The following is an 18,878-nucleotide window of genomic DNA, read 5'->3' on the forward strand; positions in this document are numbered from 1 at the left end:
ATGTGTGAGGTCACAGTCATGTTGAGGTCACATCATGTGTGAGGTCACTTGCATGTCAATTTGTGTACGGTAACAATCGTGTATGAGTTCACAATCACACGTGTGACGTCACTATCATGTGTGTGAGGTCACTATCATGTGTGTGAGGGTCACTATCATGTGTGAGGTACAGTCATGTGCGAGGTCACACACCTGTGTGAGCAGCATGTGCGGCAGTTCAGGCTCGGGCAGCGACGACAGTTCTAACGCCGGCGGGGAGGCGCCGTGGATGGGCGAGTCTGAAATAAGTACGTACAATTCATCATTTGTTTTACAATAAACAAAGTTATAATGAGCATGAAAAACCCCGGGTTTTTTATACCACGTCGATGGCAAACAAGCATACGGGCCGCCTGATGGTAAGCAGTCACACGTAGCTTATGGACTACTGAAACTCCAGGGGTGTTACAATGCGCGTTGCCGATGTTTATGGGACCTTATTATGGGACCAATGCCGATTTCGGCATTGGTCCCATAATAAAAGTTGTTTAGTATGACCTGTAAAGTCACTACAGGTGTAGTGCATAATTCTTGTCCATCGAATTTTCACAGAAACGTACAACGTGCCTTGCTATTTCAGTCAGTCTCGGTACAAAAAGTACTGAGGTTGACTGGCACGTTAGTGCGTTTCCGTGAAAATACGATAGAAAAGAATTATGCACTACATCTGGGGCCCGATTCTCAAAAGCTTGTAACTTGTAATACAAGTGGAAGTCCCTGTCTAACCGATGCTGTCAAAAAGTGACGTTACAAGCTTTTGAGAAACGGACCCCTGTACTCAGGGTATGAGTAGTGATCAAAATGTGACCCTTTATGGGTATGAAGATAAATGAGATGGGTCATAGAGAAAAAAATACATAGATTGCTCACTCCATACATCAGTTTTAGTACCAAAAAGACTATTAGCATCTAGCATCGAGTAGCGGAACTATCAGTACTGCTACTTGACAATAGATGTAGCACCGACCGGAAAGTCTTATCTCAACAGCATAAGACTTTCCGGTCGGTGCTACATCTATTGTCAAGTAGCAGTACTGATAGTTCCGCTACTCTATGCTAGATGTAGACACTGAAATTAATAGTCTAACTGATGTATGGAGTGAGCACTCTTGTCTTACTATATTTCTCTATGGTAGTGATCAAAATGTCACCCTTTATGGGTATGAAGATAAATTAAATGGGTGGGAGAGAGATGGTACCATAGACTAGGAATCCTCTAGACTGAGTTTAGAGCAATTATGTCATGAAACCGATGCTGCCAAAAATAGGGGTGCGGGGGACGAGGTGAGCGAGTCCCGTGCCGTGATTGGTCCGTTCAAACACACGGGATTCTGACACTTGACTCGAAGATGGAGTAAAACTACCGTATATTTGTGGCAGAGGGGGTAGCGTTACTATGCTCAGTCTAGAGGATGTCTTCCAATCGAATCCCTATCTTGTAACAATATAATAAAGATGTAATAGTAGTGTATAATTAATTATATATGAATACCTAGACTCCTTAACTCAAAAAATCTTTTTAATTTAAGATTAGTAGTTAAGTTTTGTAAATATGCATGCTTATTTTATGAAATAAACAGATTAATTTTTTTTTTTTTTTCTTGTCTGTGGATGGTACTGACTGGGCATGGACGCGGCGGGCGTGTGCAGGCGCACGTCGTGCGGCGGCGACGCGCCCGCTCCCACGCCGCGTCTCTCTAACCCGCGCTGAAACAAATATAATAGGCTACATTTATTTATTTATTTATTTATTTAAACTTTATTGCACAAAATATATACAACAATGTACAAATGGCGGACTTAATGCCAAATGGCATTCTCTACCAGTCAACCATAGGGCCAAACAGAGATACCTTCAATTGGTGCAGAGAAAGAAAATATATTGAGTGAGTTAAAAAAAGCAAACTATACTTATAAATTACATAAATAAATAAAATATATATAAACTACCACATATTTATAAAATACATACTATAAATATAATAATGATGGATATTATTCGAACTCTTGCTTTATCAAATGCTTACGTAACATCCGCTTGAAAGAAAACTTACTAGTAGCTTGTCTACATTCCTACTAGTCAAATCAGCTTCTTTTTTAGAACTGTCAAAACGATTTGCTAATCTATATAATAAAGTCCGTCAACCAAATCTTGTCAGTAGTAAAAGGCGGCAAATTTGAAAAATCGCGGGTTAGCAACACTGTGTTCGAATAATTCCAAAATGCGTGTCATCTGTGTTTTATCTGTGGAATGTGGATCGTGAACGACAGCCGTCACCTTATTTGTTTTCATTTGGTTTTCATTCTGAATCGTTTCTGTTTCAAGAGATATTTCTGCTGCCACCATTAAATACCAATACATTAAATAAGAATAAGCAAAGCTAAGGGGCCTACAATGTACAATCATGCTCGTTGATGGTAAACATTACTAAAAATTGAGGTTATGACAAGTACACACTGGAAGAACTCTTTCGAACTTTTAAGATTATGTTCAGTTTTTTTGTTTTAGGGTTAAAAGGCATAAATAAAATTAAAACGTATGCCTAAATCTATCCAACAAGACCATAAATTGTGTCCTGGAAACCGTCCATAGGCCCACATGTCTAATATTTTCAGCAATCAGTTGTGACTATTTACAAAGATGCAATAGAATACTACAGAGTATTATGCTTGGTTGAAGTGACCCGGTAACATTGGTAACTTCATTATATTTTTTCAATTAATGACCTGAATTATAGTGTAAGCTAAAGTGACCCTTATCTTATTTACCTTTAAATTAAATAAACACCCAAATATCAGTTGTTTTATTTTTAATATGTAATCCTATTTTACAATATATACCAATCAAAAAAATTACACAGGTATGTCATATTCATCCAGAAGAGTACACTAATTTACATTAACAAGTGGCATATTATATTGTAAATAACAAATATATGCACTATCTAATTATCTGCATTTTAATATGATTTTATTTTAGTAAACTTAGAAGACATAGTTTGTTTGATAGAGTTGTGTTTGATATCTTCAAAGGGTGTAGCAGGATAAGCCTTCAAAAATTGCCCCCAAAGCTTTGAGTTCAAAACTACTACCAGTTGATGCCCCGTCAAATGAAAATAATCCACACCAATTTTTAACCCTCTACTGCCGCCTGGAACCCCGTGACATTCATTTAACCCTAAAAAGTTTTTATTTTTTTTCTCAAAAAGTATAAAACGGACAATTATGAAATTTTTCATAAATGTTGATGTCATCTATACAAACTATCAAAAAAAAACTAACTCTCTACTTACTTATTTTCCTAGAAAAAAACCTAAATAAAAAAATAAAACACCCTGTATATCAGTTCAAGCTCGTCGTACTATCACCATTTTTGTACTAATTATTAACCAACTACCTATCTACATAATATATAAGTTTCATGTAAATAACAAAGGTGGAACAGTGTGAAAATATAAGTATTGTTCAGTACGTACCATGTATGTAACACGCTTACCAAACGTTGACGACACTAGTAAAAGATATCGGCCCGCCAACCGGGAAGCCATCCGTAATCATTTTTTTTTGTTAATTACGAAAAAAATATTTGAAAATCGAACACGGCCAGCATCACGGCCGAGGGCCATTTTTTTTAATTTATTTCGCTTGCAGGACTCAAGAACTTACATAAAATGCTAAGTAACTCAATTACGTAGTACCTTTTTACAAAACAATAAAGTAAAATAAACAGAAACACTTGTTCGAATAAGTATTAATGAGTTTCATTTGTCCTCCATTTCAAATTATCAAAAAAAAAATGATTACGGATGGCTTCCCGGTTGGCGGGCCGATATCTTTTACTAGTGTCGTCAACGTTTGGTAAGCGTGTTACATACATGGTACGTACTGAACAATACTTATATTTTCACACTGTTCCACCTTTGTTATTTACATGAAACTTATATATAGTGATGGGTAGGACATCAATTTAAAATGAGTTTGTATGAGTACCTCATTTTCTAAAATGAGGTGTTACAATGTCTTACTTCAAATGAGGTGAGGTACTAGCATATTTTCAGCATCGACTATTCCATTAATTCCAACAGCGACAATTTTTCAGCGATATTCAAGTACGTCGCGTGTCTGTCTCACTCCCTCTTTGGGTATTTCTAATTCATTGTTTCATTTGGAAAGCATTTTTGAGGGGTTCATGTCACAGAGAGGCGGTGAGTGGTACAAACTCAACGCATTTCTCGGTGGACCTTTTGTCGTTGCAATAAGGTTTGTAGTTCGGCAGTTGACAGTGTGAACCATTACTCGTTTCTTCATTTGAGACATTTGAGTTTTGAGTGTCGGCGAGCAGGCGAGCACCTAGCGCCTCGCGCGATCCAGTGACTCTCTTGCGAGTTGTACGAGTTTTGAGGATCGCGAGACTCGCGAGTGAATTTGAACGGATAAGAGTTTTTTGAAATTTGAAGTGTGTGAATGATTTGTGTGATGGTGGCAAGAGGTGTTTGTGATGCGCGCGAGTAAATGAGTAAAATGAATAGAGGAGTGAAGTAAGACATTTTTGCGGTACGAAGTACTGCGACAAATTAACAAAATGAGTGGTACAAATGAGGTGCCTCACGAGTGAGCGACTCAACACTACTTATATATTATGTAGATAGGTAGTTGGTTAATAATTAGTACAAAAATGGTGATAGTACGACGAGCTTGAACTGATATACAGGCTGTTTTATTTTTTTATTTAGGTTTTTTTCTAGGAAAATAAGTAAGTAGAGAGTTAGTTTTTTTTTGATAGTTTGTATAGATGACATCAACATTTATGAAAAATTTCATAATTGTCCGTTTTATACTTTTTGAGAAAAAAAATAAAAACTTTTTAGGGTTAAATGAATGTCACGGGGTTCCAGGCGGCAGTAGAGGGTTAAAAATTGGTGTGGATTATTTTCATTTGACGGGGCATCAACTGGTAGTAGTTTTGAACTCAAAGCTTTGGGGGCAATTTTTGAAGGCTTATCCTGCTACACCCTTTGTTCATCATTTTGATTAACATTGTTTTAACATCGCTTTTATGTTTCAATTTTTTTCAATAAACCGCGAGTGACAATTTGAATTGACGTACGCAGGGCGCGCTCTTAGCGCAATACTGCTCTTTGAGTGTTGCCCTACTTTAGTTTGCTTTACATTGCTACTGACAAGATTTGGTTGACGGACTATACCTTTCAACGAGCAATTCTTGTTTATATATATATTTCGGGGATCTCGGAAACGGCACTAACGATTTCGATGAAATTTGCTATATGGGGGTTTTTGGGGGCGAAAAATCGATCTAGCTAGGTCTTATCTCTGGGAAAACGCGCATTTTCGAGTTTTTTTATGTTTTCCGAGCGTCACCCAGATATTATGGAATTTATATGAAAACGAATGTAGTGACGTCACGGTAAACTCACCTACTTTTTATATTTCAATCCGATTTATTAAATACAAATTGTGTTTAAAAATAGCTGATGTCTATGTTTTTCTAATAATTATCTGGTGCTTTATTTCGTGCACGGTTTGAAATAATTTATTTTAAGTACAGGAAACATCCATATTGTCATCATACATGTCTCTTAAGAGCCCATCAACGTGCACACTAGCGCCACTGCTAAATAATCGTGATTATTTAAGTTTAACGAAAGATATTTAAAAAGGGGGCCGCTACGTACTGTATCTTGTATTAAAGTACCTTTTGAATACATCAAACTAGTTTTTATGTTGCTGGATTCGTCAATCTATGCGCACAAAGTTAAAACGGCCGTTTTTGTTTTGAGTTCATAGATTGACGAATCCAGCAACATAGAAACTAGTTTGATGTATTCAAAAGGTACTTTAATACAAGATACAGTACGTAGCGGCCCCCTTTTTCTAAATATCTTTCGTTAAATTTAAATAATCACGATTATTTAACAGTGGCGCTAGTGTGCACGTTGATGGGCTCTTAAGTATCTCTTCATGATTTTAAATCATTGTCAATTCAGTAATGTATTTAATTACGTTTATCGTCGTCGTGAATGGATGTCATTACTTGTAAGTAATAAGATTAATATTGACAATATTACCTATCTTACTGCTAGCTAGTTGGTACTCTAGCCGCGCCGAGGCTCAGTAGCGCTCCGCGTGCTCGCGCAGTTGGCACTACAGACAGACATACACTGTTCTTACCTGTAGTTGCTGGTACTCTAGCCGCACCGAGGCGAGGTCGTGCGCGGCTCGAGGCAGCGAGTAGCGCTCCGCGTGCCCGCACAGCTGGCGCTACAGACAGACATACACTGTTCTTACCTGTAGTTGCTGGTACTCCAGCCGCGCCGAGGCGAGGTAGTGCGCGGCTCGATGCAGCGAGTAGCGCTCAGTAGCGCTCCGCGTGCTCACACAGCCGACGCTACATACACTGTTTTCTTACCTGTAGTTGCTGGTACTCTAGCCGCGCCGAGGCGAGGTCGTGCGCGGCGCGGGGCGGGGAGCACTCGGCGCGCCGCACCGGCGAGTAGCGCTCCGCGTGCTCGCGCGCTACAGACATACATACATTGTTAAATGTGCTAAATACTTATAGTAGAGGCATATCTAAAGATTCTAGGGTCGGAACAAACTGACAAAGTGTGGAAGTCTAGACCCCTAGTGTACATTTCATTCGATAGCGTCACGAGCGTTCGCGTTGTCTATTTTTGAATGGAATTTTGAACAGCGCGCTAAACGGGGTTTCTTGGGAACTCAAAATACCATACAAAATGACACTTAAGCGTACGTCACGTCACGCTATCGAATGAAATTTACACTGATTGGTTGCAGTATTGTTGGTGAAATGATTCATAGTTACAAAAATAATATGTAATTTATAAAACAGTTTTTAAGTAACAGTTAATTTTCTACAGATAATCAAATAAAATTAGTAGTCTTTTTTGTAAAACTCTTCACAAAAAACCAGGCAATGTTTAAAAACTGCTACAAAAAACAAAATGTTAAATCTAAAGTCATTTTATAAATTATATTTTATCCGAAAATATTAATTTTATGTTAAATCTTAAGGAGATCATACGATACTAAAAACCGAATTAAAATTCTCTCTAATGTATAAGAAATATCTTCAGATAAAAATAATTTAAAACTAAAACCAATTGAAAAAATCAATCGCCATCAAATAAGCGAAAAATAAAAAAATGGCGACCTTTTACAAACGTGCACACACACTAATGCAAAAACACATTAAACACACACATTCAAACATCTAACTACTAGTGCCAAAACTGTGCTACATACTATTATAAATATTTTCTTTTCTCAACCTGAAAATTTTAAGAAAAACTTAATGTATTGTAAAAATTTCGGTGGTTAAAATCCCAAATCCCAATTAAATATGATTCTGTAAAATAATTTCGTAAACACTGTGGTTCGTATACAAGTCTAAGTGATAATAAATATAACTCTGAAAACATGATTAAATAATCGAAAATGACATATTTTATTATTTACATACATACATACATATTTGACGACCGGTCTGGCCTAGTGGGTAGTGACCCTGCCTGTGAAGCCGCGGTCCTGGGTTCGAATCCCAGTAAGGGCATTTATTTGTGTGATGAGCACAGATATTTGTTCCTGAGTCATGGTTGTTTTCTATGTATTTAAGTATTTGTATATTATATATATATATATATCGTTGTCTGAGTACCCACAACACAAGCTTTCTTGAGCTTACCGTGGGGCTTAGTCAATTTGTGTAATAATGTCCTATAATAATTATTTATTTATTTTATTATTTACATACATACATAACATATAGTCACGCCTATTTCCCGGAGGGATAGGCAGAGACAACGGATTTCCACTTGCCACGATCCTTAATTCTTTAATTTGTTAATCTTTGATTTGAAGTATATCTTCAATTAAGTACACAATAAATACAAAATTATCAAATAGGGGCTATTCATAAATTACGTCATTTCAAATTGGGGGGGGGGGGGGTCTGGACATCGGGTAATGGTAGCATGACGTAGGAGGGAACTTTAGGGGGGAAACTTTAGGAAAAATAGATGACGTAATTTATGAAAAGCCCTATAGTAGCAAATACTAACGAACACGAAATTAGGCACATTTTAAGACTCGTTTAACTAAATTTATGTCAACTGTACCTATACCGCCACCTTACCCAAAACAAAAAATAATAATTACCCATATTCTCCTGTACAGTAGCCAACAATTGTAACTTGACTCGCTGCGGGCCCGAATACTTCCTCTGCCTGTTATTGTGCGTCTGAGTGTACTGAGCGGGCGAAACCGGTACTTGGAAACCGGTATTATGCGCCTGTGTGTACTGAGCGGGCGAAACCGGTACTTGGAAACCGGTATTATGCGTCTGAGTATACTGAGCGGGCGAAGCCGGTACTTGAAAACCGGTATTATGCGCCTGAGTGTACTGAGCGGGCGAAACCGGTACTTGAAAACCGGTATTATGCGCCTGAGTGTACTGAGCGGGCGAAACCGGTACTTGGAAACCGGTATTCGTTGTTTGACTCTGATACGCCACTGGCGTCCCGCTGGTTATAGAGCCCGGTATGAAATTATTGTAATTGGTGTCGAAACCGGTATTTATCGGTGTTCCAGTCATTATAGATCCTTGGTTTGTGTAATTTGAGAGTACGGTGGTGTAAGGCGTAGCGGCTTGAGTGGTGATGGGCGTGCCAGACATGATGGAACCGGTTTTCGGTACCGGTACCGGTTCTACCGGTATGGGGTTGGGCGTGCCGGCGGTGATGGAGCCCTGCGTGGGGCTCTGCGAGGGTGGGCTCTGGTATCCACTAGGGTACGTGTATTGGTAGCCTATGGACGGCGGCAGATAGTTCCTTTTCATCCGCGCTTCCACTTCCATTACTAGTTCTGGACTTATTACTAGAAGTGGGTTTAGCAAATTAATTTAAATAAATTTGTAGCCATGCAAATAAGTCGTCCATTAAATATTTTTGAAATACTAATTTCTATTAGCACACGATCTACTAATAATTTATAATTTAAGGTAGATATTTAATTTAATATTATACAGACGACTCAAACGTTATTATCAGACTGAATTATCCCAAAAGCAGAGATTAGCAATATTCTTTTTTTATCTGTAAAAATTTATCTATTTTTAATTTGAGACTTGTTGTATAGTGAATTAGGGTGACTTTCGTTTGTTGTAGAAAACAACAAAACAAAAGAAATTCTACTTTATTTGGTTTTCTGTAAAGTTCTAATTAAATTGTGATCGAGTGTACATTTTAATGCACATTGGGCCTTAATAGGGGTATTTAATTAGAAAAAGTAGAGTAAAAATTTTAACTTGCAGAAAGTACTAAAAAACGGTTACTGCTAAACGCGATTTCATCCATACTATATTAAATTAATCTAGATTCAGTCTGATAATATAAACCATCAAAACAAAATAATAATTTAAGAACTTTTATGGTAAATAGATTTAAAACTTATTATAAACCGTGTACAGTCACCTGCAATAATATGTTACACAACGAAGGCCGCAAAAATATCTGACACGATCTTATTTGTAGAGCCATAAGAGCGTGTCACATATTTTTGCGGCCTTCGAAGAGTAACATATTATTGCAGGTGACTGTACCATTTTTCTAGCCAATTTTTTATGAGCATGTTCTATAAATAACGACATATATGTGCTTGCTCTTAATAGTTATTTACGATACAAGTGCGGAAAAGAGGTAATTCGCAACTCGTGTCGATTTGAAAGTTTTGAAACACTCCCTTCGGTCGTGTTTTAATTTATCGCCACTCGTTTCGAATTTCCTCTTTGCCACACTTTTATCGTAAATAACTAATCTATGTCACTGTATATTTACATTAAAAGTTCTTAAATTCCAAAATACTCAAAAACAGCAAAATAATCCAAGCGGGAACTACAAAAAAACTTTCAAACTACAACACACATATAAACATCAACTATATAACAGACATACATACGAATTATTACAATATCGAATTAAATGTATAGTCCGGCATCCAACGGCGTATTATGTATGTCGTGAAATTTTTGGACATGAGAAGAAATAACCAATTTTTCCTGGTGCAAAGGCTGTCAATCGCAATTCAACGCGGTAACGCAGCGAGTGTGATGGGCATCTTTGCGCCAGGGGTAGCGCGGGGAGGCCTCTTTCAGTAGTTTTTATATTCCTTGTTTTATTTTAGATATATTTAGGGTTGTTAGTTTTAATTTAGTATTATTCATAGATGTATTTAGTTCATAAGTTATTTATTTGTCTTTTTACTATCATTCTTAGTCGGTTGCAAAATTATTATTAGCTCGAAGGTTAGCTGGAAGAGATCCATTATAGGGATAAGTTCGCCTTTGTACCTTTATTTCTGTAAATTTATGTAAATCTGTGTTGGGTGCAATAAAGTGATTACTACTTACTATTATTTATTTATGTTTGAAATTTTGAGTGTTTCATTAATAAAAAATATTTATCTAGCAAGTTTTATTTAGGTATAAATGCTGACTGAATATAGGTATTAATTGTCAATCAATGTATCAATGAAGCGATATCAGTAAACATTTTTAGCGGACACACAAGTGTATTAGGTATCATTAGTTCAATGTATTCTTGAGCTTTCAAATCTAAAACAATCAAAAATATCTTACAATTTGAGTAAAAATAAAACTGTTCAGTAAAATATGACAAAGAACTTCAATTTCATTATTTCTTCTTAAATGTGTCACGGGCGCTTCTTACGCCAAATTTTTTTGAACAATTTTTGGAAAAGCTTTACATTTTGATAATATTTCTGGTTGCTTGGTAATATTCAGTGACCTCTACCAAATAAAACAACCAATAATATCATCAAAACAGAAAATTACGTCAAAATGTGTCCACAGAAACTATATATCAATATAAATATATTGACCATAAAAAAGTGATCTCGAAAGTTTAGTTTGTTGCCGGTCCCATATTGGGATACCCTCCTCCAATTGAGGGGGGATTTAAATCGTCTCGAGGCGGTGTAGCTTTATTTGACGTTCATAAACGCATTGTAATATTTGTAATACTTGAATAAACTATCTTTTATTTTTATCTTCATCTCCGTAAACAAAGTATTGTTAGTTACAGAGCACTAAACAAAAAAAAATTAATTAAATCTAATACCTTTAAACGAGCAATTCTTGTTTATATATATATATATATATATATATATATTTCGGGGATCTCGGAAACGGCTCTAACGATTTCGATGAAATTTGCTATATGGGGGTTTTTGGGGGCGAAAAATCGATCTAGCTAGGTCTTATCTCTGGGAAAACGCGCATTTTCGAGTTTTTTTTATGTTTTCCGAGCGAAGCTCGGTCACCCAGATATTATATTTAATAGGACTAAACATCTCAAATACGTGGTCGGATGCTAGACTACGTGTAGCGACTGTCAAACTGTCAACAATCTTACCGGGAGGGCGCTCCGTAACTGTCAGCAGACCCGTCCTTCTGACACGGATGTTGGCCGACGACGATGGTGATGAAGCTGGCTGTGGATTAAAAAAAAAACATAAAACAAATGAAATTCAACTCTATCATATAGGGTGCTAGATCTAAATTAGCTTGTGAAATATGTCGGTAGCCTCACCATGGGTCCGGCGGCGGTGTTGGCCGCGTCCTCCGTAGTCGCCATCGTGTGCCGCTTACTGCTGCCGCGGTTCATCATATACCTGGACAATTTAAAAAAAAACTTAGTGTCCGTTTTCTCAAAATCATTAAAATCCAACCTTAAGACGAAACAGGAGCTGAGATCTAAATATTTTAGGTAAATATACCCGTCTCGCTAACGGAAGCGGCTCCTAAAACTAATGCGATAAGGACAAGGCGAAAAATCCTGCGTAAAAGTCTCAAAAATCGAGGTTTCGTACGCGACTGTTTCCTCCTCCAAAACTTAACCAATCGTAACGAAATTTGGAAATCTAAATGATTATGAAATTATCTGTGTCGGACCGTTTTGCTTTTTTGGCTAATTGATATCAGTTTTGAATACCACGCCTCTCATTGCGGCATAGTCAATTAGGCCATTTTCGCCATTTTTGAAGGGCTCTAGCTCCTTAAAAAACAAAAATATCAAAAAAAGCAAAACGGTCCGACACAGATATTGACAATATTAATCTGTGTTGAATAGAATTATTGCTCTAGCTTCAAAACCCACGGAGGAAACAGTCGAGTACGTTCGTATGGAGAAATGACCACTCCTGTTGCCTCTTAAGAGGACGAAAACGATACCAAACATGGCATGGCTTAGTAGCTTCACGGATGTAGTTACCAAAGTAAAATTGAGAGCCCTAAATAAATTTCTAACCTTTTGGACGCCAATTACCGATATATACGCACCGCAGGTCCAACGCCAAAGACGTATTAATCGGTCATAGACCACAGAGCAACATAGACCTAGGTGCATATGCATAAAGTTCAATTTCAGTTTAGACACTTCGATGACGTGGCGTCTGAGAGACAGCTTTTGTGTTTGACACGGCGTCGAAAAGGTTAAGAGCGGATATCTGAAAAAGTATTCAAGATAACAGATTTGAATGATTCACGGTTTACAAAAATCACGGTCTAGTGGAACTGTTCAAGATATCGAAAAACTTGACTGAATAAAACTTGTAACAAATTAAATTAACTTTCATTTTCTTGAAGTGGCCATGTCGCATTAAATTGCATAGTTTCCGAGATATAATCGAAAAACCGAAAAATGGGACCTTTAAATGTTTTATAGTAGTATATGTTTCGACAGTAGCGAAACTTATGACATCTGGTGTCAAGTAGCGGTACTGACAGTTTCACTACCTTGACGTTAGATGTCGACTGCGAAATAACTCGCGTTTGGGCATAGAGAAAAAAATACATAGATTGCTCACTCCATACATCAGTTTTAGTACCAAAAAGACTATTAGCATCTAGCATCGAGTAGCGAAACTATCAGTACTGCTACTTGACAATAGATGTAGCACCGACCGGAAAGTCTTATGCTGTTGAGATAAGACTTTCCGGTCGGTGCTACATCTATTGTCAAGTAGCAGTACTGATAGTTCCGCTACTCGATGCTAGATGTAAACACTGAAATTAATAGTCTAACTGATGTATGGAGTGAGCACTCTTGTCTTACTATATTTCTCTATGGTTTGGGTAACAAAACTGATGCCACTCTTTCTTTATTTATATCTATTTCTCTATGATTTGACGTGAAATGTGGCTATAGTCGATAACCATGTATACATAGACTAGGAATCCTCTAGACGGAGTTTAGAGCAATTATTTCATGAAACCGATGCTGCCAAAAATACTGGGGTGCGGGGGACGAGGTGAGCGAGTCCCGTGCCGTGATTGGTCCGTTCAAGGACACGGACGTCACACAAAGACACTTTGACTCGAAGATGGAGTAAAACTACCGTATATTTGTGGCTGAGGGGGTAGCGTTACTATGCTCAGTCTAGAGGATGTCTTGTCTGTGCCATGTATATTACCTGCATATGTCTTCGGTCTGTTCCGCGTCCTCCTGTGGCGCGGGCGCTCCGCTGTCCGACACCTGACATCAACAACACATATTATATTACCAGAACGATAAAGTTACTTAACCCCTCGTATGCGGCCTGTCAGATTTGATTATTGAAAAAGTGACCTTGAAATTTAAAACATTAGATTTATATTCCCACGCACGGATCCGTGTCTAAGCATACGAGGGGTTAATTACGATACAGGTGCAAAAAATTCCCCTCCCTTCGGTCGTGTTTTGAAATTCGCCACTCGTTGCGAATTTCCTAATCGCACGTCTATCGTACAACGTTTTATCTTATGTTTATCTCCGAAACTACTGGGTCTAAAATTTTGAAAAAAATACCCAAAATAGTTCTTTACCTATAGATGACAGGAAAATTAGAAATGTGCAGTCAAGCGCGAGTCGGACTTAACCCTTGGAACGCGAGTCCGACTCGCACTTGGCGGATTTTTCCATATAAAATCTAAGTGTGTCCTATAATTATTCGAGTGTGTAATGTAATAATATGTATTCCATTCGGTGTGTTTCGAGCAGGGCTCGAAAACCGGTTTATTTTTAAAACCGGTTTCGTTCATTCACCCGAAAAGGATTTCGTTTCCGTTTGCGGTTACCGGTTAAAAAGCTGTTTTTTAAGAAACCGGTTTATGCCAAATTCGTTCGCCTCCCGTCTTTGTGGAACGAAATTAACCGGTTAAATTGAAAATATCGGAGCGAGATAGAACGAGTAAGTATTTCTATCTCTTTCACGAATGACAACGAGTTTAATCGAGAGTCTCCGAAAGCCGAGAGTAACCGGTATTATATCGTTCTCCGCGAACCATAAAATTCCGTTTTCTCTTCTTACCGTTTAGGAGAGAGGACGTAATTTATTAGTTCGCGTTCAATCAATTAACCGGTTTTAAATGAACGAAATAATATAGGGAAATTCGCCAGTAGCTGGCCACCTGTTAGTAACTTGTAATGAATTCTATTCATTTATAAACAGAATTCATTTTAGTTTAAGGTGGCTAGTTATTGAAGGGTGGCCAGTTATTGAAACCTTATACTATGAAAAAAAGAATGAATTCTGTTTATAGGTGAATAGAATTCATTTTTAGTTTAGGGTGGCCAGTTATTTTCGGAATGATATTAAGAGGTATTTCAAAACCGGTTCCGAGCCCTAGTGTGTGTGTGGCGTGTGTAGTGTGTGTGTATACTCCGAGTCGTAATTAGATTCCAAAAAAAGTAAGACAATGTTGCCACTTTTTACTAGCGCGGCTTGTATTTATGTAAAAATAAGTAAATAGAAGTACTTTTTTAAATCGTAGGAGTAAAATTACCAATAAATTAATTATCTTAGCGTGTTTATTCATAAAAAGGAATTTACTATTTTGCAATCAAATTATTGCAGTGGCAACATTCTGTTACTTTTTTTGGAATCTAATTACGACTCGGAGTTTAGTGTGTGTGTGTGTGTGTGTATCGTGTGTGTGTGTGTATATGTGTGTGTAGCGTGTGTGTGTGTATGTGTGTGTATCGTGTGTGTGTGTGTAGCGCGCGCGCGTGTGCGTGTGTGTGTGTGTGTGTGTGTGTGTGTGTGTGTGTGGTGTGCGTGTGTACTCACGTGGTGCGGCGGCGCGCTGTGGCAGCAGGCACGCTCGCGGCCGCGCGGCACGTGCGCGCCGCCGTCAGACGCGCGCCGCCCGAACGTCGACGCTGCCGATAACATGAACAAACATCACTTCTATCCTTTACAACACTACATTCCTAATATTACATCATAGAGAAATAAGTAATGATAGAGTGCTAACTCCATACATCAATTTTCTTACTAAAACCAAAGAGATTTTGAAATAGAGGCGAATTGTCAAAGTAAATTATGTAGCCACAGTAAATTTACTGCCATCTTTCGACAGAAGATTAAAACTATTAGAAAGCCATTTGACTTTGATCCTTATTCTTTCACTGATATGTGTCAATTTATCAAATGTCATAAATTAACGCCATCTACTCGAAACTACGCCAAAGGTATGATGCAATCTTTTCTGTCGAAAGATAGCAGTAAATGTACTGTGGCTACATAATTTACCATGACAGTAACTCTCTATACACTCTATTTTCTTTACCAAAACGCAGATTATTTCGTAGTCCACATCTAGCGTCAAATAGTGGATTTATCAGTACCGCTCCTTGACGCCAGATGTCACGAGTGTCGCTACTGACCAAAAATGTACTGCTAAAACAATTTACAACTAATATTACAAACAGAAGTTGAAAATTCCGGTTAATCCGGTTATAATTTTAACTGAAAATTGTTATGCATTAGACTTTTCGTTCGTCGCGACATCTATTGTCGAGTAGCGGTACTAACAAATCCACTCCTTGACGCTAGATTTCGACTCCGAAATAACCCGCGTTTTGGTAAAACTGTACCTATGGAGTTGGCAATCTATGCTTGCTTACTCCTCTATGGTGTGAAGACTAGTAAGTGTCCAACCGAAGATTCGGTTTCGGCCAGTTTCGGCCGTAGTCTTGGTTTCGGCCAAAAAACGGCCGAATGTTTCGGCCAGGCCGAAACATACGAAATAGTACTTCTTACTATGAAACTAAACTATGTGACAAAGACCAAAGGTTGGGGAGCAAGCAGGAGAACAATATTTATGTATACAGAAATTAATTGGTTTATTAGAAAACACAATACCCCTAATGATGGCGCCACTGGACGGTCGACGCAGTCTTAAATATGTGCATAAAAGCGGTTTAATGTCATTTTTTCAACGGTTTTAATAAATCTGCAAAGGTTTGTTTTCTGTTTCGGCCGAAACTAGAGCCAAAGCCGAACATTCGGTTACGGTTTCGGCAAAAACCATGTTTCGGTCGGACACTAGCGAAGATACGGGCAGATTGGAGCGGGGCAACATGGACACATACCCTGACTCTGCATGGCTATCGGTGGCTTCAGTAAATGCTGGTCTTTGACACTGAAGTGGTGCCACGCGGGGAAGTGCGGCGAGGATGTGGGGCAACATGGACACATACCCTGACTCTGCATGGCTATCGGCGGCTTCAGTAAATGCTGGTCTTTGACACTGAAGTGGTGCCACGCGGGGAAGTGCGGCGAGGATGTGGGGCAACATGGACACATACCCTGGCTCTGCATGGCTATCGGTGGCTTCAGTAAATGCTGGTATTTGACACTGAAGTGGTGCCACGCGGGGTTGTGCGGCGAGGATGTGGGCCAACATGGACACATACCCTGACTCTGCATGGCTATCGGTGGCTTCAGTAAATGCTGGTCTTTGACACTGAAGTGGTGCCACGCGGGGAGAGGTGCGGCGAGGTTCGTGTGGGGCAACATGGACACCACGGGCGCCTCGCGCGATGAACTTTGCTAAAAGTAAAAAGCTCATATAATAAATTATGTGTATCTAGTGTAATGTCACTTTATTTTCTCTTTTGTTTTGTAATTGAATAACTATGAAGATTTTCGTAAAAATAGTAATAAGTTGGATTGGGCGGAATTGACATTTCATTTTTTTGAGTGGACTATTTTATGTTGTGTCGAAAGAAAATGGTAATGACGCCACTGTTCCAGTTTACACTTTTTCGCGATTTTCTAAAAAATAATTGAATACACTTACTTATTACATACAGGTACCGAAACAGTATTCGATTTAGCCCACTTTAATTTTGAAATGTTGCCAATTCGAGTACATAGTTAATTATTTTTGTTTCTTAGCTAAAAATACAATAGATTGAAATTAGTTGACAAGTATTATAGATAAATGTAATCATAGAGAAAAAAATACATAAGAGTGCTCACTCCATACATCAGTTTTAGTACCAAAAAGACTATTAGCATCTTGCATCGAGTAGCGGAACTATCAGTACTGCTACTTGACAATAGATGTAGCACCGACCGGAAAGTCTTATGCTGTTGAGATAAGACTTTCCGGTCGGTGCTACATCTATTGTCAAGTAGCAGTACTGATAGTTCCGCTACTCGATGCTAGATGTAGACACTGAAATTAATAGTCTAACTGATGTATGGAGTGAGCACTCTTGTCTTACTATATTTGTCTATGATGTAATAGAATTATTATACTCACAGCGAATTCTGAGACATAGAGCGGCGCGTTCCGTCCGTCGGCCGAGGCGGCCGAGCCCAGCGCCGCGCCCACCTCCATCTGACACAACGAGTAAAGTCAAAACAGGTCGGCGGCAGATCGTAAAATCCGCCAGATCATGAAATTCCTAGGCATAACATGAAACGCCGCCATTCCATGTTATGCCTAAGATTTGCCCAGGAATAACAATAACGCTAATCAGTATTACTACATCTTATAATACAAAGTCCCCCGCCGCGTCTGTCTGTTTGTATGTTCGCGATGAACTCGAAAACTACTGAACCGACTGTACGGATTTTCATGCGGTTTTCACTTCTCAATAGAGTGATTCTTGAGGAAGGTTTAGGTGTATAATTAATTTGTTAACACGTGCGAAACCGGGGCGGGTCGCTAGTGTGGTATAATAGTAGTACATAGTAGTAGATCACTTTATTGTACAAAAACAGGTTCACATGAAATTCATTAGGTACATAGGCGAACTTATCCCTATAAGGAATTTCTTCCAGCGAGAGAGTCAATGAGTGGAAAAACCGAATTAGATAGACAAACTTACTTAACGCACAATATTATTTAAAAAGGAAAACTACAATGAATGAATGAATACTATGTATATACAAATTTCGATTATCGACGGATTTTTCATGGTGACCCGATTCACCCTGTAATCCGATTCGCCTCGGTTTACCTTATAAACATAACAAAATTTGCAATACATTGCGTCTTAGAATAAACTTAAAAGTGTAATAAAAATCAAAACATGAGTTATTTTCAAAAGTTGCTGAACAAATGTTGGTCAGTTTGAGGAGTACAGCCTACAGTTTAATTTATTGCTCCTGTTACAGGAAGCACCCTGTATATATATATACATATATATATATACTTAACCACATCACACTTCATTGGAAAACCAAAACAGAAAACAGAACAGAAACTATTATAAAGTTGACGATTTTTTAAATGATTCCGATGTTTGTAACTTTGTACCAACCAACTATGTAAATAATTATAATTTTTATTAATATCATATTTAATAGCACTGTATGTATGTCACTTGCAGAATGTAATAGTTTGCATAAATGTATTTTATTTTTTAATAGCACTAGTCCTAGTTTTAAGTTTTAACTGCCATACCCGTTCCGGGTCCATGAGATACGTTTTATGTTTTTAACATCTCGTA

At 38.1% G+C, this 18,878-nt stretch overlaps 1 protein-coding gene across 1 annotated transcript in view; it reads right to left on the reverse strand.

Annotated features, from left to right (window-relative positions):
• LOC134660383 (serine/threonine-protein kinase par-1) overlaps nucleotides 1-18,878 on the reverse strand; it is a 67,668-nt gene that overhangs the window by 11,749 nt on the left and 37,041 nt on the right. The window contains exons 12-21 of the mRNA XM_063516116.1: nucleotides 17,684-17,761; nucleotides 16,830-16,965; nucleotides 15,199-15,290; nucleotides 13,564-13,625; nucleotides 11,682-11,763; nucleotides 11,505-11,583; nucleotides 8,233-8,949; nucleotides 6,467-6,573; nucleotides 1,662-1,746; nucleotides 193-278 (exon numbers count right to left, since the gene is read on the reverse strand). Of these exons, the coding sequence (XP_063372186.1) occupies nucleotides 193-278; nucleotides 1,662-1,746; nucleotides 6,467-6,573; nucleotides 8,233-8,949; nucleotides 11,505-11,583; nucleotides 11,682-11,763; nucleotides 13,564-13,625; nucleotides 15,199-15,290; nucleotides 16,830-16,965; nucleotides 17,684-17,761 (1,524 nt within the window). The remainder of the gene's footprint in view (nucleotides 1-192; nucleotides 279-1,661; nucleotides 1,747-6,466; nucleotides 6,574-8,232; nucleotides 8,950-11,504; nucleotides 11,584-11,681; nucleotides 11,764-13,563; nucleotides 13,626-15,198; nucleotides 15,291-16,829; nucleotides 16,966-17,683; nucleotides 17,762-18,878) is intronic.

This window comes from Cydia amplana, chromosome 27, assembly GCF_948474715.1.
Source record: "Cydia amplana chromosome 27, ilCydAmpl1.1, whole genome shotgun sequence".
Classification (NCBI taxonomy): Eukaryota; Metazoa; Arthropoda; class Insecta; order Lepidoptera; family Tortricidae; genus Cydia; species Cydia amplana.